General features: G+C 43.7%; 1 protein-coding gene across 6 annotated transcripts in view; it reads left to right on the top strand.

The window, feature by feature from the left end:
- LOC141094204 (uncharacterized) overlaps positions 1-24,068 on the top strand; it is a 228,984-nt gene extending 204,916 nt beyond the window's left edge. For 4 of the 6 annotated variants that reach the window (XM_073579984.1, XM_073579983.1, XM_073579986.1 and 1 more), the window contains one exon: positions 17,993-24,068. In XM_073579984.1, the coding sequence (XP_073436085.1) occupies positions 17,993-20,115 (2,123 nt within the window). In that variant the 3' untranslated portion in view covers positions 20,116-24,068. Of the gene's footprint in view, positions 1-272; positions 420-548; positions 729-811; positions 936-1,014; positions 1,113-1,310; positions 1,402-17,992 lie in introns of those variants that run through there. The other 2 variants (XM_073579988.1, XM_073579985.1) reach the window with 2 other exon arrangements.
- The last annotated feature ends 2,816 nt before the right edge of the window (positions 24,069-26,884 follow it).

Below are 26,884 nucleotides of genomic sequence, written 5' to 3'. Positions count from 1 at the left end.
CTTATGTGCTGTTTTCAGGTCACTTCTTGTAACTGTTTTGCAGCTTTAGAAACCTGAAGGGGTTAATAGAAGTTGAAAAACTAAAACTATGAACAGTGAGTTGTTTTTCATTTTTGTGCATTATGATCCAACTTCTGCACTTTTTCGGATTGGTTACAGGACGTGTCCACCTGAAAATACACGGTGTGCACATGTCCTTACAGTATACCAGCATCACTGCTCCTGTGTCTTGTTTTCCCATGGTATTTTGTATGATTCTTCATCAGCTGATCTTCCTTCCATTTAGGATCCTGGCAGATACAATCGGTATAATTATCTTCTAGAAGGTTTACTTTAAACATTAACGAATGGCTACAGACAAGATGGCGGAGAGGATATTACACTTCACCCTAGAGATCCTCTTCCGGCTTACTGGAGAGGTGAGAGATTCTGATGACGTCACATTACATCATTCTTATCTACGGGAATAACAGATGGACAGAACTGGAGAGGTGAGGACTCTGGAAATGTCTGTAGTGAGATTTATTAATGTGTCTCTCCATAACCAGGATTACACAGTAGTGAAGAAGACCTCTAGTGAGCGCTGTCAGGACCCTGTGTCTGAGGGATGGGGAAGACCCCTGAGCCCAATCACGGGGCCTCCACCTCACCCCCTGATAAATGAGGACATCAATCACCAGAAGATCCTAGAACTCACCTATAAGATGATTGAGCTGCTGACTGGAGAGGTGACACTGCTGGGAATGCTGGGACATTATACAGTAACACTATGAAGGGATCGGGAGGATGACGGTATCATTGTATGTGTCAGGTTCCTATAAGGTGTCAGGATGTCTCTGTCTATTTCTCCATGGAGGAGTGGGAGTATTTAGAAGGACACAAAGATCTGTACAAGGACGTCATGATGGAGGTTCCCCAACCCCTCATATCACCAGGTAATAGGGCTAAATACACACGGCCTATAATTATCTGTATGTAAAGAATGAATTCATTCCCTGTATTTGTTTCCTCCAGATCTATCCAGTAAGAGGACAACACCAGAGAGATGTCCCCGTCCTCTTCTTCCACAGGACTGTAACCAAGAAGATCCCAATGTTCCTCAGGATCATCAGGTAGATGGAGAGAAGGTGTCAGGAGATCTCCCCTATGATGTGTAGACGGCTGTGAAGGTCTTGTGCTCAGTCTTGTTTTATCCACCAGTATTATATGTTTTATACTTGTGTAATGAGAGCGGTGGAGATGGCAGGATTAGAGCTGATCATAGATGGGACTTCTCCATCTGTCTGTGACTTTTACAATATTTGTTTCAGAGTGAAGATCTGACCCATATTAATACTACAGAGACATATGTGAGGGGTGATGAGCGGTGTGTAGAGGAGATTCCTACATATGACTACCCAGGTGAGTAGTGACCACTAAATGCAGAGAAGTCACAGATTCTACTGTAATTACACACGTGGTCAAAATTGTTGGTTACCCCTCGTTTAATGAAAGAAAAAACCTCAATGGTCACAGAAATAGCTTGAATCTGACAAAAGTAATAAATCAAAAATCGATGAAAATTAACAAATGAAAGTCAGACATTGCTTTTCAGCCATGCTTCCACAGAATTAAAAAAAAAAAAACACAATCATGAAATAGGCAGAAATGATGGTTCCTTACCTTAATATTTTGTTGCACAACCTTTTGAGGCAATCACTGCAAACAAACGATTCCTGTAACTGTCAACGAGACTTCTGCGCCTCTCGACAGGTATTTTAGGCCACTCTTTAAGAGCAAAGTGCTCCAGTTGTCTCATGTTTACCTCTGGTGGGCTATAGTGTGAACAGTCACAACTGTAATCCCACATGGAGACTATCAGTACGGCGTGTACTGCCACCCCGGTTCCTTATATGTCTAGCGGGCAGAACCCTAATCCCCTAAGGCTAGTTTCACACTAGCGTTTTTGTGCTCAGCCACGGCCTGTGCACGGCCGCCGCTAAGCCCCGCCCCCTGCTGCGCCTCCGCCGGTAGCTCCGCCTACCGGCGCATGACGCTGCCTGCGCCCTGCGTCCCCTATCTTTATCACCTGCTGCAGTTTGGTTGTGCCGGCGCACCGTCAAAAAGGCGCATGCGCCGCCAAATGCATACTGCGCACGGCCTGCGCCCCCAGTGATAGGGGACGCAGGGCGCATGCAGCGTCATGCGCCGGTAGGCGGAGCTACAGGCGGAGGCGCGGCAGGGGGCGGGGCTTAGCGGCGGCCGTGCGCAGGCCATCGCTGCGCTCAAAAACGCTAGTGTGAAACTAGCCTTACACAGATGCGTGTTTAGGTCATCGGGATTCTGTCCTGGCCCCCGTCCCCTATCCACTCGCCCACCAGAGCCTGTCGGTTTTAGGAGGCATGGACATCTCACATTCCCAAGAGGCTCGGATGTCCAATGATAGTCTGGATGGAGAGGTACATCTCCCTTTTTTCTCTCTCTATCAGGAGCCCAGAGGCTTCAGGGGAGAAGATCCAGAAAAAGAAGAAGAAAAGAATAGAAGGATGAAGATAATGTTAAGTTGGAGGAAGATGGATGAGTTCCCCCCCCCTCACCCTAGTTGTGTATTGTTAGAGGGTTTTCTTTTTCCCGTAGCCTCTAGTACAGGGGCCTTCCTTTTAGATATAGGTGGTTTTTGATCTATAAGGGACCTGATTCCCACTTCATTCTAGGTTACCTGACAGGCAGTCCAGGCCTCCACACTGCCCTCCCCTGTCATCAGCACCTCCGTTATAAATTTAGGCCCAGGCTTCAGCTCTGCCTAACTTCAGCAGTTATCTTCGCCCCTTCTCTGCATCTTCAGGCAGGCTTTTTTCCCGCCCGTCGAAAGCACACCCTCTCCTGCTGTCTACAGCGGTTAGCTCTGCCCCCTTCACCTCAGATGTGCAAGGTTCCCAGGTGTCACTGTCTCTCTCCCTCCTCTTTTTCCTGGCTGTTGGCACACTTCTCTATGGTAGCTCCGCCCACTTCTCTATGGTAGCTTCGCCCACTTCTCTATGGTAGCTCCACCCACTTTTGGCCTCAACGAGTGGGCTTTTGAAGTAACACCCCCTCTTCTCTCCTTCTGTGTGAGCCTTCTCCCTTCCTCCCTTCAGTGGCCATTTACCTGCATCAGGTCCCAGAAGGTGGCATCTCTGCAGGGGACTCTCTCATCTCCACAATTATCTGGCAGCCCTAGTTGTCTCCTGGAGCACTCTACAGTCTGGAAGGACCTGCATCTTACTGTGAGTAGCAATCTCCTTAACCTTCTAGCACCAGTTAGTGGGGTCTGCTCCTTATCATACCTAATCCTAAAGGAGAGCGCTCTCGCAATCCTGCTTCTTCTTCTTCCTCGGCTCTTGTCAAACACTTTGCTTGCACCACATGTAATTGCAAACTCCCTTCAGGCCAGTCCTCTCCTCTGTCAGGACTGCAACAGCCCCCCGTTCCTGCTACCCAGGAGTCCCTACTGCCCCAGGTGAGAGTGGTGCCCCCCCATCTCAGGGTGGGCTACCTCTGTCTCAGCTGGTCACGGACCTCACCAAGGTATCACAGTCCCAGATGTCCATCCTTGACAGACTTTCCCTTCCTACCTCCGCCATTACTAGCGGACCGCATGAGTCTCCGGTTGTGCCTACCTTCAGGAGCCGTAATAGATCTAGGTGGGAGTGTCATTCTAGTCCTTCCACCCGCTCCCTCTGACCTCTGCCGACAAACATCTTTTTCCTTGTCCTCTTCCCTTGAGTCTGCCATTGCAGTTTCGGATGTACTTTCCGAGTATTACTCAGACCCAGACTCTCACCGGGCCTCTAGTAAGAAAGATCTGGTCTAGAGCCTCATTGTGGCTGTCAACCAGACATTTAACATTAAGGATACTGCTACTGAACCCGCTGAACAGGCAGTTTCGTTTAGACGGTCGAGACCAGCTCCTAAGGTCTTTGCCCCTCAGAGAATTTGAGGAGGTATTTTCCAAGGAACGGGAAAACCCGACCAGTCATTTTCACAGAGGGAAGCGCCTTGGCATCCTATATCCTTTCTCCCCTTAGCTCACTACTAACTGTACCACTTCTCCAACTGTGGACCCTCCGGTTTCCAAACTATCCACCAATACAGTTCTCCCTCTTCCAGGTGGAACATCTCTCAAGGACACCAATGACAGGCTCATAGAGTCCTTTGCAAGGTCAGCCTTTGAAGCGGCCACCTCTTCATTGTGCCCTGCCTTTGCCTCCACCTGGGTGGCAAGGTTGATAATGGCATGGGCTAATCAACTCTGACAGGGCATTCTTTCTGGAGCCTGACCGGAGGAATTGGCCGACCTCGCTGACCAAATTGCTCGTGCAGAGAAATACATGGTATCCGCCTCCCTGGACTCTGCTGCTCGGGCGTCCAGCAATATAGTAGCCATCTAAAGGACCATTTGGCTTAAAGCGTGGCAGGTGGTCTTATCCTCAAAGAAGTCCCTTACCAACTTGCCTTTCCAGGGTTCCCATCTGTTTAACTCCAAGTTGGACCAAATTATTAAGGAGGACTCTGGAGGGACGACTTCTCTATTTCCTCGGCCAAGCCTCGCTGTTCTCCTTTGTTACGTGAGTTTCGGTACTTCCAACGTTTCCCTTCTACAGAGGAGTTGTCCCACCAAGAGAAGCCACGGACTCGCCAGGATAGGAAAAAAGTTTCCTTTAAATCCTCCTCCATGCGTTTAGGTGACGCGAGGGGTAGATCCCCCAGGGCCAGTCCTGGTAGATTTTCCTCTTCGTTCAGTAATTTCTTCCTGGGAACTGCAGGTGTTTTGTTGTTCCATGGAAGCCTTTTATCCATTTTCTTATTTCTTCAGGGCATCAGAGTTTCCTGCGTTTTGCGACGGGCGGGTCCTTTTTCAATTTGTCTCATTCTCCTTTTGGGCTTTCGACCACTCCCAGAGTGTTCACAGAGACTGTGACAGTAGTTTTTGCACAGGGTCAGTACTCTTACCGTACCCCAGAAAAACGTTCTCATGAGGCCTTTACCCATTATTCTTCATTCTCTTTCCCTTTTGTCTGGCACAGACTCATCCTCCTTGGCGTTCTCTCATCAGGTTTCCTGGTCAAGGCGACATGCGTCTATCTGGCTAAGGCCGCCCCCCCTTCCTTTTTGGAACACTGACTCGTGCGTATAAGAGGTCCTCCGGCCTCCAAGTCAACGATTGCTCGCCAGATCCGGATGGCAATTGGAAACTTGCTACGTCAGAGCAGAGCGCCTTCTACTGGGTTTAAGGCGCCCTCTACCTGGACATTGTGCGCCTCCTGGCGGTGCTCATAGGACCTCCGCCCTACAGCTCTGCAGAGCGTTAATTGGTCCTCCATCCACATGTTCGCAAAATTTCAGGGTCCATGCTTACACTTCAGCAAATGCCAGCTTAAGTAGAAAGACCTTGCAGGCAGCAGCGGTGAGTTCTCCGATCTGAATGGAGTTTTCTGCTGTTCCCTCCCCTTGGGTACTGCTTTGGGACGTCCCATGGTTTCCTGTGTTCCCCAATGAAGCAATAGAGAAAACAGGATTTTTTGGCTACTCACCGTAAAATCTGTTTTTCGGAGCCTTCATTGGGGGACACAGCACCCTCCCAAACAGCTCTGTTTACTGTATTATCTTGTTACAGTTTAAGTTTGCAGGTTGGTGGGGTATACACTGCAGAGGAGGAGCTAACTTTTTTGTGCATAGTGTCAGCCTCCTAGTGGCAGCAGCATACACCTATGGTTTCCTGTGTCCCCCAATGAAGGCTCCGAGAAACAGACTTTTTGGAGAGTAGCCAAAAAATCCTGTTTTTCTCCCCTCTGCATTCAGCTGCGTGCGGGCACCAGGCAGCATAACACTGTCAACTTGCAGATTGACCGCATATCTGCAGGTTAACAATGTTATTTCTGGTGACAGGTTGCATTTATCCCCTTCGCAACATGCACCGTACTAGTACGACGCATGTTGTGTCTCCCCCTTTGATGTGGGCTCCAGTAGTGACATGTGCCCTGAACAGCTGCGGGTGTAATCGCAATTCACCCGCATCTTTTAACCTGTTAAATGCCTCTGTCAAACTCTGACAGCGGCATTTAACACGGGCTTCCGGCCATCAGGCCAGAAATCCGCCCATCGGTGACTCCCATCACGTGATCGCTGGTCACCAATGGGTTCTCATGACAACCAGAGGTATCCTGGAGACCTCTATGGTTTTCACTGCCGGCTTGCTATGAGCGCCGTCCGGTTGGAGGCGCTCATAGCAAGTGAGGTATTCTGCTACATACAGGCGATCTGATCCCATGGAGACTATTGAAGCATTCCAAAGTTAATTTTTTTTATTTTTTTCTTTAAATATTAAAAAATATAAAAGTTTAAATCTCCCCTCTTTTGCCCCATTCAAAATAAAACAATTATAAACAAACATACACATATTTGGTATCACCGCATTCAGAATCGCCCGATCAATTAAAAAAAAGGATTTAACCTGATTGCTAAACAGGGTAGCAAGAAAAAAAAAGTCAAAATTTAGTGATGAGGGGCAGGCTCGCCACTACACGGTGCTCCCCAAGTATCACGGTACTCGGTGTACTCGGCGAGCACCGAGTATTTCCGGGATTACTCAGCGGGAACTCGGGTCTCAACCCAGCATTTTTTTAAGGTCTTTAGAGACCCAATCATCAGGGGTATAAGAGACCATGCGCCCCCCCTGCTCGGCGCAACGTTTTTTGTGTCCGTCAAAAAATCGGACAGCGACAGATCCGCACAGCCAGATAATGGCAATATCCATAGATATATCCATAAACATATAGCCATAGATATATCTGTGGATGTATCTATGGATATATCTATAGATATATCTATGGATATATCTGTACAAATATCTATGGATATATCCATAGATATATTTATAGATATATAGCCATATATATTTAAAAAAGAAAAAAAAAAAAAGGCGTGGGCGCTCTCTCAATTTTCTGCGCCAGAGGGGGAAAGCCGATGGCCTGGGCAAATATTTGTAGCCTGGGAAGGGGGTAATACCCATGGCCCCTTCCCAGGCTATGAATATCAGCCCGCAGCTGTCTGCATAGCCTGTACTGGCTCTTTAAATAGTAGAACCCCCCCAAAAAAATGAGCGTAGGGTCCCCCTATATTTTATAGCCAGAAAGGCTACGCAGATAGCTGGATATTGGCCCCACCCTGGCTACAAATACCAGCCCACAGCCCCCCCCCAGAAATGGCGCATCTCTAAGATGCGCCAATTTTGGCACTTAGCCCCTCTCTTCCCACTGCTGTGTAGCGGTGTCATATGAGGTAATCAGAGTTTAATGTCACCTTGCTATTGTAAGGTGACATTAAGCCCGGTTAATAATGGAGAGGCGTCAATAAGACGCCTATCCATTATTAATTTTATATTAATAAAGTTAAAAAAACACACATAAGAATAAAGTATTTTAATTAAATAAAACATGACACTCTTTTTCATAATTTTTATTACATGCCTATCCATTCGAAGCCCTCGATCACCTGCAAAAAAAAATAAAAAAAACAAACCAACAATATACTCCCTTTCCAACGTAATCCCATTAATAACGATTGTCCAGCGACGATCTCCCATATAGAGCTGTCACATCCATATCTCTCTATAGGTCTCCGATGACACACTGACCGGAGATAACCCTCCAGCAGTGTGTCATCGGAGAAAAGCCTCTTGCTTTACAGCAATACAGCGTGAGATTGTTCTCCCGCTGTGGTGCCGCAAAGTGACAGGTCAACTCCGGTGACCTGTCGGCGGCACACTCATACAATGCGGAGGATTATCTCTGTCATTGTATCACTGGAGCCTCTGGAGATCGGTCGCATCAGCTCATGTGACAGCTCTCCACAGGAGATCGTTGTGGGACAATCGTATTAATTGGATTACGTCGGACACAGGGAGTACATTGTTGGTTTATTATGTTAATTTTTTTTTCAGGTGAACAAGGGCTTCGAGGATTAGCAGAATTATATGTGTGTATGTGTTTTGGGTTTTTTTGTTTTACATTCAACACATTAGCTGTATGATGGGACTACTACTGTACCATCATTGGCTAATCTGTCAATCACTGTCAGTGTAGCAGGCATAGCCCAATGGGACTTGTAGTCCCATCGGACGACGCCTGCCTACACACACACACGCCCCTGCGCAAACCCCCACATAGCTCTGCATGGGGTGATCCCCATGATGTCTCCGTGTCATTTGAGCAGTGTTTCCATCATATTCTGACGGTTTTAGACCTTGAAATGAAACCCGGGGATCACTGTGAAAATGATCAGGTCTCCCATACGCTTGCATTGGGCTCGTTGCTCAGGTCGAGTACCCAAGTATTCCAATTTGCTCGACCCGTGCATCGAGCACCTGAGCATTTTAGTGCTCGCCCATCACTAGTCAAAATGCCAGAATTATGTTTTTTGGTCTCCACAACATTGCATTACAATGCAATAACAGGCGATTAAAAGATCGTATCCCCCACCAACATAGTATCAATAAAAAAGTCAGCTTGGCACGAAACAATAAGCCCTCACCCAACCCAAGATCACGGAAAATGGAGACGCTACAGATCTCCGAAAATGGTGCAATTTCTTTTTTTTTTTAAAAACTTTGAATATTTTTTAAATAAAAAAGAACCTAGACATGTTTGGTGTCTTTGAACTCATAATGACCTGAAGAATCATAATGGCAGGTCAGTTTTAGCATTTGGTGAACATGGTAAAAAAAAGTCCAAAAAACCATTGTGGAATTGCACTTTTTTTTGCAATTTTGCCGCACTTAGAATTTTTTTCCATTTTCGAGTACACAATATGGTAAAACCAATGGTGTCATTCAAAATTACAACAGGTCTTGCAAAAAAAACACGCCGTAAGGCTAGGTTCAGATTTGCTGATGTCAGAGCTGCGGAGGGATGCGTAGTTCCTCTGTGAAGCTCCACCCACTGCCGCACCTCCTCCGTTCAGCTCCGCCTACGTCTGCATGCGGCCTGTGTTACTATCTTTAACATTGGGTACGCAGGCCATGAGAATGTATGCGGATGTGTCCGCATGCGTCGTTTTGACACTGCATCGACCGCAACAAAATGCAACATGTTGTGTTCGACACACGTCGCCGCAAAGTGAAAACGAAGCATGCGGAGGCATCTGCATGGCCTGCATACCCAATGTTAAAGATAGGTAAGCAGGCCGCATGTGGACGTAGACAGAGCTTAATGGTGGAGGTGCGACAGTGGGCGGAGCCTCACGGAAGAACTACGCAGCCCTCCGCAGCTCTGACATCCGCAAATGTGAAAACAGCCTAACATGGCCATATGGATAAAAAATAAAGTTCTGGCTCAGGGAAGAAGGGGAGTGACAATCAGAAATGCAAAAGTGAAAAAGGGCAAGGTCTTGAAGGGGTTAACAGCACAAAAATGTACTAATAAAAATGCTCGCAATTCGGGCGTAGAACTGGTTTAATAGCTAGATCTGGTATATGCTCCCCAGCCTGGTATATGACTCTTCAGCCTGGTATTTGCTCCCCCATCCTGGTATATGCTCCCCCATCCTGGTATATGCTCCCCCATCCTGGTATATGCTCCTCCAGCCTGGTATATGCTCTCCGCATCCTGGTATATGCTCCCTCCCATCCTGATATATGCTCTCCGCATCCTGGTATATGCTCACTCCATCCTGGTATATGCTCCTCCCCCATCCTGGTATATGCTCCCCCCCATCCTGGTATATGCTCCTCCCCCATCCTGGTATATGCTCCCCCCCATCCTGGTATATGCTCCCCCCCCCATCCTGGTATATGCTCCCCCCCCATCCTGGTATATGCTCCCCCCCATCCTGGTATATGCTCCTCCCCATCCTGGTATATGCTCCTCCCCATCCTGGCATATGCTCCCTCCATCCTGGTATATGCTCCCCCCCATCCTGGTATATGCTCCCCCCCATCCTGGTATATGCTCCCCCCCCCATCCTGGTATATGCTCATGTAATATTCGGTCAGCGCCTACGCATACTGCAATCTCCAGCGCCACTTTCCTTCTCTATCCTTGTCATCCTCCTGGTCACCTCTGTTAACACTGTATGCGATCTTCTGACTTTGGCCACACTGCATAGGTGCAGCCTGGACCGGCTTTGGACAGTCATTATAGATACAGTCATGGCCCAAAGCAAATTTTGGTAAAGTGCCAACAATTTTGTCTGGCCCAGAGATGTGTGTCTGTGTTTCATACGTGTGGCAACCATGTGCCGCACCAGTATCACACGTACCGGCGCCTGTGAATCAGCGGTACTGTTTGTGCTGATCCCCAGTGCCAGGTGTTGTAGACAGCTCACATCATTGTCCTCTGCTCTGCCTGCAATCAGCGGGAGCAGGGGACAATGTTGAGAGTTGTATTCAGCCCCCGCTGTCTACATAGAGTAAAATTAAGAATAAAATAAAAAATCACATTAAGAGCTCATACTCATCTGTGAGGAAAATGGACGAGTGCAATCTGATAAAACATCAGACCGCACTCTGATCAGTGTTATTCTATGAGCATGCTGCAACTGTCCTTGTATCTCTGACGAGACTCGCCAATGCAAATCAATGGGTGCGAGAAAAAATCAAACGGCACTTGGACCATACGGGTGGTGTCTGAATTTTACACACCCATGTCCTTTGAAAAAGCCGACAATTCATCTGCCGCATACAGTAAAATCACAGTGTGACCCAACAGAATAGAATAGATAGATATACAGATGTCCGTTACATATAGAATTAGTACAGTGTGTGTGCAGCTTACTCTACATGTATTTTATTAGTAAAAAGGAAAACCATTGGAAATGGTGGAGTAAAATGCCAGCAGGAACAAATGAAAAAAATAAAATAATAAAAAAAAATTATATATATATATATATATATATACACAAACAAGAACACAGCAGCACGTGTGCATGAATCTAGGCCATGTGAAAAAACAGGAAAACATTAAATACATTCAATTTATCAAAATTTTCCAAAAAATTTTTTACAAATTTTTTTTTTTTACTTACAGTAATAGATGAAAAAATGAGGAGGAGGTGCTGATCTGTTTTTTTGGCTTATTTAAGTAATACTGGATGCTGGCTGCCTCCAGTCTGATCTTGCACCCCTCCCATTTGGCCTTGCAGGTGCCGCAATCTGCTCTACCAGACCATAAATTGTAGGCTGAGCCCAGTAGTGACATGTTTGGTCCAAAGTTGTAGGCTGGTGACCCGGAAGTGGCTTGGGACCCATCAGAGGGAGGTCACCTTGCCGTGATTGATAGGCACGCATGAATTAGCCAATTTGTGCACTAAGAAGCTTCATTTTTATCATCTATTACTGTACGTAAAAAAAAAAAAATTGTAAAAAATTTTTGGGAAAATTTTGCTAAACTGAATGTTTTTAATGTTTTTCGGTGTTTTCACATGGCCTAGATTCATGCGCATGTGCTGCTGTGTTCTTTTTTGTCTATATAGTGCAGTTTTTGCAGCTTGCACGTGTTCACACTAGGAGGTGCTGATCAGTTTCTTTGATGTATGTGTGTGTGTGTGTGTGTGTGTGTGTGTGTGTGTATATATATATATATATATATATATATATATATATATATACAAACATAGCAAAAATTAGCCTTTATTAAATGGCACAATATGAACACAAAAATAAACTGTGTTTAGTATAATAAAAAGGCACATATACCACAATTATACAAGCGATAAGGCACCACAATCAAATATAAATATATATCTATAATATAACCGGGGGAGCGTCACTCTGTCTGAAGCCTTTATGGACTGCGCTAGCGCGACGTGCCTGTTCAGTCTGGACCCAGAGTGACGCATCCCCCCAGGAGATCGCGGTAATGCGTACGCACTGAACGCATACCGCGATCTCCGCAACACCTTACCGAATCCGGTGTTGCTGTTGCCGGCATGTCTTGTGTCTTCAGGTGATGTCTGGAGTGGGCGCGCAGTCCGCGCTTACCGCCACCGTTTTCTTGAAGACACACTGCAGTGTGTCTTCAAGAACATGGCGGCGGAAAGCGAGGACTGCGCAGATGCCGAGTCCGGCACCACAACATGCCCTAAACAGGACAGCGCTGGACACAGCGAAGAAAGGCGAGTATAAATGTTTTTTTTTTTTGTTTTTTTTAATGTGTGCAGTTTAGTAGGGTTGAGGGGGACCATTCATATCAGGATTGGGGGTGAGGGGACCATGCATACCAGGAAAGGGGGGTGAGGGGACCATGCATTCCAGGATAGGGGGGGTGAGAGGACCATGCATACCAGGAAAGGGGGGTGAGGGGACCATGCATACCAGGAAAGGGGGGTGAGGGGACCATGCATACCAGTATTGGGGGTGAGGGGACCATGCATTCCAGGATAGGGGAGTGAGAGGACCATGCATTCCAGGATAGGGGGGTGAGAGGACCATGCATTCCAGGATAGGGGGGTGAGGGGACCATACATACCAGGATAGGGGAGTGAGGGGACCATGCATACCAGGATTGGGGGGTGAGGGTACCATGCATACCAGGATTGGGGGGTGAGGGTACCATGCATACCAGGATCGAGACCATATACCAATAAAAATGCCGCCACCCGGGCGTAGAACGGGTTCATAGCATGTGTGTGTGTGTGTGTATATATATATATTATATATATTCTCATTCCAAGTTTAAAATCTATCCAGATTGTGGTACCTCATAGATCATAATAATAGGGCATCAATAAAAACACCAGGTTAATTGGCCAGCAATATATAGAGGTATAACAAAACAATCAAACAATGTGTAATAGGAATCAATCAGGTGTACAAAATAAAGTGCAAAACGTGCCTAGTAATGGTGACCTGAGTAAAAGCTAACATGTGCAAAAGAGCAAATAGTGCAGATCTGCAGCAAAATACCTGGATGCCAATTAGATGACCGTGGTGTGCCAACAAACGTGCCTCGATGCGCGTTTCGGAATTGTATCTCCTTTGTCAGATATAAAGACACGTGAAGGTTATCAAACCCATTCCTTAAAGTGAGACTCAGACCAGGACATGTAGGAATCTTAGAATCCTAAACAGAGCCATGAACGCTAAGAGGGAAGAGAGTGTGGGATAGGCACCCACGCGTATCGCCACACAGACTGTGGCTTCCTCAGGGAAAAACTAGCAACTGCTAAGGAATGGGTTTGGTAACCTTCACTTGTCTTTATATCTCATGTGGTTTGCATTACTTCAAGTTAACTAATAACTAGTGCTTCAGTGAGGTGCTCAATATTTGGGTCACTCCACCTATGCACCATTGCATGGTTTTTCAGCCCATATGGTACTGTGAATATCTTTCAGGTGCATAGGATAATAATTTTTCTCATGTTGGACTAAGTATTTGTCCAGGGCCACACTGTATTCACTGTATGCTTTGAGGGAATTCTGTGTGGGTTGTCGTTACTTCTATATTAAGGCATGACTAATATAATACAATATACAGTATTATATTAATATAATCTCTGTTTTTAATGTTTTTATTTGTTGCTGTGTTTTTGTATTTTGTGTATTTTAATACTTGATAATAAAGCACAATCCTTTTATACAACTTGGGTGTTCCCATATATGTGGGCATGATCTTTCTCTTTTCTTGTTTTTTAACTCTTTATTGCATACCCACGGAGAACACGCTTATTGATATGGTTTAGTGGTGCCCTCCATCCCTTCTAGTCTGTTTATTTAAATTCTGTTACGGGCGACATTGGCTTCAGTGGACTGGGTGATGACGTGAGTATGGTTTAATTTAGGTTTGTTAAAGGAGTCTGTATCATTCTTTCAATTAAAGTACTTTATTCTCAGTGTATTTTTTACAAATACAAAGGTGTTTTTTTATATACAATTTGACTATGGGGTTAGTAGTGGGGACATCTTTTAGGCACCTCTCCATTACTAACCTCTGGGCTTGATGTCACCTGACAATACAAAGGTGCCATCAACCCTCCCCAACCATCAACCCACTTGCCACCTCACCAGGGCAATTGAGAAGAGCGAGATTAAGTGCCAGAATTGGTGCATTCTGTGGATGAGCCTTTTCTGGGGTGGCTGAGAGCTGATGTTCTTAGCCTAGAATGGGGCCAATATACATGGCCCCCTCCCAGGCTATTACTATCAGTCTGCAGCTGTCTGCCTAGCCTTTGCTGGTTATTAATTATAGGGTGACTCTACATCATTTTTTTGGGGGGGTCCACTATTATAATAAAAGTAAAGCCTAAGTATACAACTGAGAGCTGATATTAATAGCCTGGGAAGCTCCATGGGTATTACCCCCCCCCCATCCCAGGCTGTAAATATCAGCCTACAGCCATCTGTTTTATCTCTGCTGGTTATGAAAATTAAGCCCATACAATTTTTTTTTTCAAAAAAAAAATCATTAATTAAATACATGTACAGTAAGCTGCACACACTGTACTAATTATATGTGTGACTGACAGCTTTATATCTATTCAATGTAGATTACAAACAGTGTGCATGTGTAGCCCATTCACTATCTCCATCCATCCCTCACTCCCTCAAGATGGCTGGACCATCATTGTAAATACACCATTGTAAATACACACCTGTACTTTGTATCTCCCCCACCTCATTGTAGATTGTAAGCTCTCACGAGCAGGGGCGGCTTATTTTGCTTTAATTATTGTATTCTTAACGTTGTTACTTATGACTTGTGTTTTGAAACTGTTAAACAGTAAAGCGCTGCGGAATATGTTGGCGCTAGATAAATAAAGATTATTATTATTATTATTGTACTAGGTGTGAAAAATCACATTGTACTCACATGCAAATCGCATGGCACATTCATGACATTAGTCCTACTTTTCTAGACTGAAATTGGAACTTTTTTTTCACGGTAATGGGTACAAACCCTTAACACCTAATCCCCTGAAGCCATTGTCCCCTATAAGCAACCAAAAATAAAAAACAACAATATCTCTCACCTGTCCAAAGTTGAAGGAATTGGGTTATCAACGCAGTAATCCATCTGTGCGACATTTGCTCATAAAAATAATCTTCATTTATATAGCGCCAACATATTCCGCAGCACTTTAAAATTCAACAGTTCATATACAACAGTCATAACAAAGTTAACGATATTACAATGCAAAGGTATTGATGACCCTGCCCATAAGAGCTTACAATCTATAATGTGGTGGGAGTGACACAAAGTACAGGGGCGTATTTACAATGATGGTCCAAACATCTTGAGGCATTGGGGTCGATAAAGGTTGGATGAACTAGTCACCAGCCAATATTTGTAGTGCTTTTGGGTGCGATGGACTTTGATGAAGGGTTTTGAGGCAACCGCTCCTGCTCAAGAGCAGGGAAAATGACTACCTGGAGCAAGAGAGGGCCCATGAACTGTGATGACCTCAGTGAGATCAGGATGTGAAAGAGTCATTCTACCCAGCTTTTCAACGTGAGTGGTCGCCTCAGGTCTCCACTTATGCTGATAAGCAAATGTCGCACAGATGGATTACCAGCGTGGACACTTTGGATTCTTTCAACTTTGGACAGGTAAGGAATATTGTTATTTTTTAATTTTTGTTTCTTTACAGGGGACAATGGCTACACCTGATTAGGTGTTAAGGTGAGTATAATGTGATTTTTTTTTTTTTTATACTTACTTTTACTCTGTGTAGACAGTGGGGGCTGAATTCAACTCTCAATATTGTCCCCTGCTTGTGCTGATCACAGGCAGAGCAGGGTGCAATGATGTGAGCTGTTTTCAACACCCGGAGCCGGGGATCAGCACCAACAGTACCGCTGATTCCCAGGCGCTGCTACGTGTCACACTGATAACACACGGATGTCATCCATGTGTCATTAGTGTGCGATATATTTTGTGGCCCGTTCTGCTGCTAAGTAAAAAGTCATGTTCTGCCTTGCCCACAGACACACAGTCCGTGGAAACACACTGACATTATGCACAGATCCATTCACTTGGATGGGTCTACGTATTTAAGTGTCTCCGGTGCGTATGAAAACTGTCATCTCACGTACCGGACACACTGATGTGTAAAGAAGGCCTTAAGGGGGTACTCTCATTTCCAAGATCCTATCCCTAAATATAGTAGGTGTAGTAGTAATAATAATAATAATAATAGCAAATGCCTCAAATTAGAAATGTGGTATAGTTTTCCTTATTCTCTATGTTGCTTACCCCATGTCCAGGGCATTGCAGTAGCTTAGGTATCCATAGTTATGACAAGTGGAGCACCCCTAGGGCAGGTGGTGTGGGGAGATCACTCGGTACTGGGCCGGTGTCTTAAAGGGGAAGTGTCACGTTGGTGGTGACCTGGTCCGTGGCCCTGGGTGTCCATGTAAAATAGGTTGAATTAAGTTGAATAAAGTCTATAGTTCATGACGCCACCTGTGGTACTTGGCAATGAAGGTATTAAGCTGACACTGCAGTGCAGGTCCTCTGGGACAGATGGTGTGATGCAGCAAAGATGGAATAGCTCTCCACAGGCAGAGCTGTAGTCACAGGGCAGTAGTAGGTGTTAAGGTAGATGATGTAGTGTTAGGCATAGGGATGTAGCAGTGCTGAGTAGGTTGGCGAAGGAAGAAGGCAATGACACAGCTGAGTGCAGTTCCAATGCTTTTACTCATGTTTCTGGCACAGACAGGTGCTTGCTTCAGTGCCGTAGCCTCCAGGTTAGGGACTCGGCCAACTCCCAGGCAGATGGAATACACCCTTCCAGCACTCACTTCTGTGTGCCTTTTCTGAACGTCTCCTTACTAGCGCTAATCTGAAGTACCTGTAGTTATGAATTACACGCAAGTTCCTCCTTCTTGATGTTACTTATAACTCTACTCGTATGACAGGTAGCTGTAACCTGCTTCGGGGACTCCATACAATCATGTCCCGGTTCACACACGGTGCTGCTGTGTCTTCGAGTCTTAGATGGGAATAAAGTGGTCACAACTTCTATTCCTCCGGTTTCTGCTGTAGGATCATTAGTATCACACACAGCCTCGGATACCGGTGCCGGCCTTGGCGCATTGAACTTAGGAAAGGTCTCTGCACTAGCCCTAATCCCCAGTCTCTCTCCGTCTCACATTCCATTCTTATCTATCTTCCTTCTGAACAACTTATCTTTCTTCCTCTTTCCTTGCTAGTAGCTCCAGCTCACAGGAGGCTGCTGCAAACACATCCTTTTCCCTCCTTCCCCTAGTGGGGAAACTGTCTTTCTCCCCCTTTATGGGGATTCTGACTGCAGAGAGGTCCTCTCTCTGCTTCCCCCTGTGGGGAACTGACCTAACTTCCTGTCAGCTTTCCCCTCTAGTGTTTCTAAGCTCCTCCCACCACCCAGCACCCTTCATGAACTAAAACAGCTGGAATAAAGAGTGCTCTGCTGTTCTAAGGTGTCTGTGCTGGAGTCTGGTCAGGTGTTTCCATCTTACCTGTTGAGTGGGATACTACACCTCATCAGGAGGTGCAGTACCTCTGTGGCGGCTGAACCCTCAAGGGCGCCACACAAGCAACTAAGAATCACTGAGTGGTAGTAACTACGAATACCTAAGCTAATGCATTGCTCTGCATATGGGGTGATCAATATAGCGAGTTAGAAGAACTATACTACATATTTCCTAATATTATTACACCTACTACATATTGGGAAAGTTGATCAGAGATGGGAATACCCCTTTAAGAATCTTACATGTTTTTATGGTGTATATTTTTATCTGTTGCTATAGATTGTAATGTAATAAAGCTTATTTTTAATCCTCCCTTTATTGCTTCAAACTTTTGTGCGTTTGTGTATTATGTTTGTCGATTGTACTTTAGAGGTTCAGTACCATGGGATCTGTGAACAGGTGGCTCACCACTGTCTTAGGTCATAGTTTCATTATACATTGAATTGTATAGAATTATTTATATAGAAATGATATAAAATGTAAGGCATTGATAATGAGAAATAATAAAATCAGTTTTATTCTTGGCAGGTGACTGTGGTGTCAAACCAGATACCTATGAAAAGCACGCCATTATTCCAGCTATACCTCCAGCCCTTCAGAGCAAAAATTTATCATCGGAGCCTTTTCAATCAGTCACCTATTTGGATTCATCACAGACTGTTAAGGAAAATGAAAGCAGCAAAAGTGATGTTGAACATCAAATAATTCCCACAGAGAAGAAACCATTTACCTGTTCAGAATGTGGGAAATATTTTAAACATAAATCTAACTTGCTTACACATGAGAGAATTCACACAGGAGAAAAGCCATTTTCATGTTCAGAATGTGGCAAATGTTTTAACCATAAGTCAAATTTGATAACACATTACAGAATTCACACAGGTGAGAAGCCATATTCATGTCCAGAGTGTGGGAAATATTTCAACCAGAGATCAAATTTCCTTATGCATCAGCGAAGTCACACAGGGGAGAAGCCATTATCATGTTCAGAATGTGGGAAATGTTTTAGCCATAAGTCAAAATTGCTTACACATTACAAAAGTCACATAGGGGAGAAGCCATATGCATGTTCAGAATGTGGGAAATGTTTTAACCATAAATCAAAATTGCTTACACATTACAGAATTCACACAGGAGAGAAACCATATTCATGTTCAGAATGTGAAAAATGCTTCAACCAGAAATCACATTTCCTTATGCATCAGCGAAGTCACACAGGGGAAAAGCCATATCCATGTCCAGAATGTGAGAAATGTTTTATCCAGAGATCAGATCTTCTTAAACATCAAAGAACCCACACAGGAGAGAAGCCATATTCATGTCCAGAATGTGGGAAATGTTTCAATCAGAAAGCACATTTCCTTTTGCATCAGCGAATTCACACAGGAGAGAAGCTATTTTCATGTTCAGAATGTGGGAAGTGTTTTAACCAGAAATCACATTTGTATGTACATCAGAGAAATCACACAGGGGTGAAGCCACATTTATGTCCAGAATGCGGAAAATGTTTTAACTACAAATCAGATCTTCTTAAACATCAGAGAATTCACACAGGGGAGAAGCCATATCCATGTCCAGAATGTGAGAAATGTTTTATCCAGAGATCAGATCTTCTTAAACATCAAGGAACCCACACAGGAGAGAAGCCATATTCATGTCCAGAATGTGGGAAATGTTTCAATCAGAAAGCACATTTCCTTATGCATCAGCGAATTCACACAGGAGAGAAGCTATTTTCATGTTCAGAATGTGGGAAGTGTTTTAACCAGAAATCACATTTGTATGTACATCAGAGAAATCACACAGGGGTGAAGCCACATTTATGTCCAGAATGCGGAAAATGTTTTAACTACAAATCAGATCTTCTTAAACATCAGAGAATTCACACAGGGGAGAAGCCATATCCATGTCCAGAATGTGAGAAATGTTTTATCCAGAGATCAGATCTTCTTAAACATCAAAGAACCCACACAGGAGAGAAGCCATATTCATGTCCAGAATGTGGGAAATGTTTCAATCAGAAAGCACATTTCCTTATGCATCAGCGAATTCACACAGGAGAGAAGCTATTTTCATGTTCAGAATGTGGGAAGTGTTTTAACCAGAAATCACATTTGTATGTACATCAGAGAAATCACACAGGGGTGAAGCCACATTTATGTCCAGAATGCGGAAAATGTTTTAACTACAAATCAGATCTTCTTAAACATCAGAGAATTCACACAGGGGAGAAGCCATATCCATGTCCAGAATGCGGAAAATGTTTTAACTACAAATCAGATCTTCTTAAACATCAGAGAATTCACACAGGGGAGAAGCCATATTCATGTTCAGAATGTGGGAAGTGTTTTAACCAGAAATCACATTTGTATGTACATCAGAGAAATCACACAGGGGTGAAGCCACATTTATGTCCAGAATGCGGAAAATGTTTTAACTACAAATCAGATCTTCTTAAACATCAGAGAATTCACACAGGGGAGAAGCCATATCCATGTCCAGAATGCGGAAAATGTTTTAACTACAAATCAGATCTTCTTAAACATCGGAGAATTCACACAGGGGAGAAGCCATATTCATGTTCAGAATGTGGGAAATGTTATAGTTCGAGTTCAAAACTTGTTGCACATCAGAGAACTCATACAGGGTAGAAACTAATTTTTTATGTTCAGAATGTGGGAAATGTTATTCCTGGGAATCATCTTCATCATCTAAAAACCCATGAGAAAAGACGTAAAGGAGCACACCAGCAATATATAATATAATATAGATCAAAACTATAATAAATTAGCAATGTGTACCTTTAAAGTTGGATGGCAGACCATCCGGTATCAAAATGAAGAACCAAAACTACCATGTGATGTACACAGACCACAGATTTTCTTTATCCATATTCACACAATTTCCTTCTGTGGTCTGTGTACATCACATGGTAGTTTTGGTTTTTCATCTAAAAACCCATGTAGAGTGTTAAGGAAATACAATTTTTGTTCCTGGCTTCCAAGTGTAATATTTCAACTGCTTATTTATAACCCCTTACTGCCATTGGATGTAATAGTACGTCCAATGGCCGTTTCCCCACTTTGATGAGGGCTCCGGCGGTGAGCATGCATCAAAGCTGGGACATGTCAGCTGTAGGTGCGGGTGGAATTGTGATCCACCTGCGCTTATTAACTAGTTAAATGCCGCTGTCAATTGTGGTCAGCACTCATAGCAATGCTGTAATTCTGCTACATATAGGCGATCTGCTCATCACCTATATGTAGCAGAGCCGATCAAGTTATGGCAGCTTCAAGCCTTCTATGGAGGCTATTGAAGCATGCCAAAATTAAAAAAAAAAACCGAAACAATAGAAAAAATATAAAAGTTTAAATCCCCCCCCCCTTTTGCCCCATTCAAAATACAACAATTTAAAAAAATCACACATGCACATTAGGTATCGCCGTGTTCAGAATTGCCCGATGTATCATTAAAAAACAACCCGACCGCTTAGATAAAAAAAGAACCTAGATGTGTTTTGGTGTCTATGAACTCGAAATGACCTGAAGAATCATAATAGCAGGTCAGTTTTAGCATTTAGTGAACCTAGCAAAAAGGCCAAAAAAAAACAGTGAGATTGCACTTTTTCTTGCAATATCACCGCACTTGGAATTTTTTCCCATGTTCGAGTACACAACATGCTAAAACCAATAATGCCTTTCAAAAGTATAACTCGTCCCGCAAAAAATAAGCCCTCACATGGCCATATTGACAGTAAAATAAAAAGTTATGGCTCTGGGAAGAAGGGGAGCGAAAAAGAAAAACGAAAAATCGAAAAAAGTTCCAGTCATTAAGGGGTTAAAGACTATAAAAAAAATACATTCAGCACAAACTTTGATTTTATGACCACAGGCCTGAAACATTTTGCATTTATTGTGTCAAAATAAGGAAATTATTATATTTTGTTCATGCGGTCTGATAAAAAACAACACTTGCATGGTAAATAGACAAAGACAATCAAAAATCACTCAAAAAGGTTCAGAAATTAGTAGCTTTTCTAGATTTCCGAGTATACTGCAAATCGCTTTCTCGAAGAAGCCCCCAAATGTAGTCCCCCATCATGTTTTCATTATACTGTCCTTGGTAACATTCAAAGTCCAATATATCTTGATGAAAGCGCTCGCCTTGCTCCTCTGAGTAAGCTCCCATGTTCTTCTTGAACGTGTCAAGATGAGCGTCAAGGATATGGACTTTGAGAGACATTCTGCATCCCATTATGGCATAATTCTTTATGAGAGTCTGAACCAACTGCACATAGTTTTCAGCCTTGTGATTACCCAGGAAGCCATGAACCACTGCAACGAAATTGTTCCAAGCCGCTTTCTCAGTCCTGTTTAGCAGCTTGGCGAACTCGGCACATTCTATGATCTTCTTGATCTGCGGTCCGACGAAAATACCAGCCTTGACCTTTGCCTTGGACAGCTTTGGAAAGAGATCTTGGAGGTACTTGAAAGCTGCTGACTCCTTGTCAAGAGCCGTGATAAATTGCTTGATGAGGCCTAACTTGATATGCAGTGGTGGCATCAGCACCTTCAGAGGTTCTATCAGCTGTGGCCAGTCCTTTCTGTGATAGTGCACCTTAGTGTCTCTGCTGTCCCAGAGGCAATGGAAACAAGGAAATTTTGTGAAACCGCCTTGAAGGCCCATCAGGAATGACACCATTTTGAAGTCTCCGATGACCTCCCATCCATAGTCATAATTCAAGGCACTCTGCCACATCTTGAGACTGGCATTCTTTGAGATACACAGAGTGAGCCGTAGGGAGAGATGGGTTGTTTCCGTTGAGAATCAGCACAGCTTTGAGGCTCCGGGATGAACTGTCTATGAATAGGCACCATTCACTCGGGTTACAGGTGATACCTATCGCCGCAAAAAGACCGGCCACATTGTTGCAGAATCACAACCCATCTTCCCGACTGAAGAAGTTGGAAAATGCTTAGTGACGCTTTCTCTGATCTGTGACTTGCACGCTTTCATCCAACAAGTTCCACTTCTTGAGCCTGGATGTCAGAAGCTCAGCATTGGATCAGATCCTTGACGTCTTTCTGGCTAGGAAAGTATGGCCTCTTCTCAACTGCATCTGTGAAAACGTAATCTTGATCTCCAACAATTCCTCGCTGTCTGACTTGCAGCTTTTTCCTGAAGATGGCTGATCCCTCTTCGGGGGAGTTGGAACAGGCATTTTGGGGCAGTGTGGGACTGGGGCAATGGAAGAAGGAATGTCTGCATAAACAATCTGAGGCGCATTCTTGCCTGTGCAACATTTGGCTGGATCCACCATGCAGAAGTAGCAGTTGCTTGAATGGTCGGTCAGTTGGACGCCAAATTCGCGGGATAGCAAACTTCATGGCTCTCTATTCTCCCCTGTACCAACCTGTAACATAGCATATATAATTAACTATATAAATTTAAAAGCATGACATTTTACACATTACTTAATACATATTTTACTGTAGTGCATTGACATATGTGAAAATGTTGTCAATTGCAACTCCTTAAATTGTACTAGATCTAAATAATTGAAATTCTACAAAATAAAGCACTGCTATCTAAATGAGCAGCAATTGATCACCTTGCCTTCAAGAGTTTTCTTGCAATATTCACATGTGAAATGAGGTGCACAGGACTTGTCTTGATCCTCGACAAGCATGTAGAAATATGCCTTGTAGGCCTCGCACATCATGCGACATGCTTTCACGGAATACTTTCTCCCTCTTGTCTTTATAAATGGTCCAATCATGTAGCAAAGTGCATCTGCTGGGACAAACAACCTCTTGATGCCATCTAAAACAAAGAATTGCTCTTTAACTTCCATTCGTTATTCTCTTACTCAGCAATAACATAAACCGCAATGTTGGTTCGAGTCACCTATGCTTTTATACTTGTATGATTACTATCGAACCGTCCAAGAACATTCTAGAAAGTTCTAAAAGTTTCCAGAAACTTCTAGAGAATTGTGCAGAATTTTCTATCTGTTTAACAGTATATTCTAGAAGACTACTCTGTATTGAATATGAATCGAGAATTTTTCCCGAAAACAGACAAATTTCAAAATTTCATTGTCCTGATCACAAAAGCAAAGTTTTTGTGCAACAACAATTATTTTCTATTTGTTTTAGGCAAAATGGGTTAGGGAAATACACTTTGGACCCAGGAACAAAAAAATTAAAATTTATCATTGACACCAATAAGGGAAATCAATCACGCACTAAAGTTACATTTCGTTAACAAAAGGGTGAAACTGGAAATACCAGTATTGTAAGCACAAAGGGGCTTTTGCTGGATTTAGGTGTCAATCCCGGCACCTTATAGCTCCTGGATTCTCAGCTTACAGGGGGGATAGCAAATGGTCTGTACTAGAAGGAATATCTCCAATTGTCTGTATAGGAAGGCACAGGTATTTGAAAGGGCGCAACTTGGCTCATTGTCCAATCATAGACAGCATCTTTAAACCCATTCCCGACATTCGCCGTATATATAAGGTGCCGCAGGAGCTGTGTTCCTGCAAACCGCCATATAGATATGGAGCTGTGATCGACTAGATCAGCGATCTGTCATTATACAGTTGATGTCCCATCCTGGGACTATATAAAAGAGTGGAAAAGTTAATAAAATGTAAAAATATTTTTTAAAAGTAATCACAAAATAAAGAATAAAAAAAGAAAAAATATGAATCCATTAAATATGTTTATGTTTAAAATAAAAAGTACACAGATTTGATATCGCCCATTGTGGAAAGACCTGACCTATAAAACTGTCCCGCTGTCCCCTTCAGTGAACACCGTAAAAAAAAAGGAAAAAATGCGATAAAAAAAGCAATCTACATAAAAATTGTACAGCTGAAAACGTCATCTTGTCATGCAAAAACAAGCCGTCATACAGGTCCGTCAGCAGAAAAATAAAGTTATAGCTCTCATAATAGTGATTCTTTTTTTAACAAAATAGTTTTTGTGTAAAAGCACTAAAGCATAAAAGAATATAAATTAGGTATCGCTGTAATCGTACTGACCCGAAGAATAAAACTGCCTTATCAATTTTACTACACGGGGAAAGGTATAAAACAAAATAATATATGAATTGTTTTTTGTTCATTCTGCCTCCCAAAACTCAGAATAAAAAGTGATTAAAAAATGTCATGTGTCCAAAAATTATACCAATAAAACGTCAACTCGTCCTGCAAAAAAAAATCTCTCACATGACTCTGCCAGCAAAACTATGGAAAAATTATAAGTCTGAAAATATGGAGATGTAGTTTTTGCTATAAAAAGCGTCTCTCAGTGTGTGACAGCAGCCAAACATAAAAAAAATAGAATGCTGTGTCGTCTCACACCAGATTTATATATCTGAATTATCCACACGTCTATTTCCTGTAAGCCAGGAGGAATAGACTGTTATCTATATGTTGAGTTTTGAATTTGTGCGTTTGTTCTTCAGTTGGTCAAGAACCATACACTGTTGTCATATTAGTCTTAAACGTTGATTTTTGATCATTTTCAATAGCTAATGTTTGCCTCTTATATCGGCTCCTAAAGCATATTGCCTATCTTTAGAAGACAGTGATGTAGGGTAATTGAACACTGGATTTTTACTTAATCTGTTGAATGACCATTGTGTGGGTCCTGTGGCTTGTTGACTTGCAAAAGAGGAATAGAAACTATTCAAATTAATTAAGTAGTCCAACAATGCGAGGTAACTTCATCACATCTTCCTCTTGACCCCTGGATGCTAGCTTAAATGACAACAGTTCTGAGCTATAAAAGTGGAAAATGCCTCTAACAATACACATCCAGACAGCCAAGACATCCACAGAGCCAAGAGATCCAAAGAACCAGAGACTCTTTACAAAACCACATCCAGTAACACGCTACAGGACAGCTGCCAGAGCATGGCTCCATCACAAGGGAAACAGATTTGACATTTTACAGGATGCCAGCTTAGGGGACTACGGCCCCAGCTGAAAGAATAAAGACCTGCTCCATTGACCACCACTACCATAGACATGTTTGAGATAGTCCAGATTTGGACCCACCAGTCACCAGAGCCCCATGGATACGTTTGGGAAAGCCTGGATTGGCAACCAGGCCCCATGAAGATGTTTTCAGATGCCAGGATGTGACCTTCCAGTCACCTGGCCTTGTACTTCAATGGACTGTCAGCTTCTTAAGCTTGTTGTTACCCACTGCATTCCACGGGTGGGGTAGTCGGCTCTGGAAGCTCTGAAGTCACAGCTACTCTTATCCTGGTGAGTCAGCTGAAGTATGAAACTGCAATTTTACATCATCTTGGGTACTTTGCTGGCACTGTTCTATATGTTATTTGCCTGTTGTGTGGTTCAATAAAGTACTGCCACTGTCATGATCCCAGTGCAGGTTTTGACCTGCACGTCAGGGGTTAATGTCTTTAGCTCAGTGCAGGCTTGACCTGTACGCCTGGGGTTAATTATCGTAGCCTCTTTTTGGCTCAAGGAGAGCTTCTTATAGCCCTGGGAGACTCCTATCCCTGTCAGTTATACTTTTGCCTTTGGCCGAGTGTGGTGACCCCTGTGTGCCTGTGCCTTCTGATTGTCTTCTAGCTTGCTTGTATGGTTCTGTCCCTTGTTGTGTGTTTGTCTCTTGATTCTGTACTGTTTATCTGCTTCTCTGGTTTCTGACTCATTGCCGATGTCCTGACTATTCTCTGATTGCCCCTCTTGTACTGTGCTGCTATCTCCGTGTATGACTCATTGCTTACATACTGACTACTCTCTGCTTGTCCCTCTGGTACCGCGCTGCCCTCTCTGTGTATGACCCCCGTTTGTCTGATTTGAGGATCCCTGTAGTAGAATCCTGCATTTATCTCCAGCAGCAGGACGCTAAGCCCCGACCACTGCTGCCCCGCTCCACAGGTATCTTTGGGCACAGGTTTGTACTCAGGATATGCGCACTGGCTCAGTGGACAAGTGCAGTGTGGTGTTCCTGACAGTCACATTGCTTTACCTTCACCATGTGTTGTCTGAGTAGTTATGCCCAAGTTCAAAGAAGAGCTGGCGTTCGGTGGGATGGTCCCTGGTCCATGCGGTTTCAATCCACAAAAAAGCAAGTCCCCACTCATGTCCATCACCTGTCAGTGGAAATATAGATGGTTTCCACGTTACTGGTAGCACAAAGGCTCTGGAAAAGCGCTATGGCTCCTCGCCTCCCAAAAGAAAGCAAATTTTGTACTCTGAAATCCAAACGCCACCTCATTTCTGATCACCACAGTGTGTCTAAACCACATTTAGCGTCCACATGTTTGGCATTTCTGTAGCGATGACAGCCCACCTAATTTACAGTTGTGTATCTACAGAAGCATGAGCAGGGCACTACCACATAATGGTGACTGCAACGTACTGGGCACTACAAC

This window comes from Dendrobates tinctorius, unplaced genomic scaffold (assembly GCF_039654945.1).
Source record: "Dendrobates tinctorius isolate UK_male_01 unplaced genomic scaffold, ASM3965494v1 ptg000063l, whole genome shotgun sequence".
In the NCBI taxonomy this organism is placed as follows: domain Eukaryota; kingdom Metazoa; phylum Chordata; class Amphibia; order Anura; family Dendrobatidae; genus Dendrobates; species Dendrobates tinctorius.
This window is presented reverse-complemented; position numbering and strand designations above follow the sequence as displayed.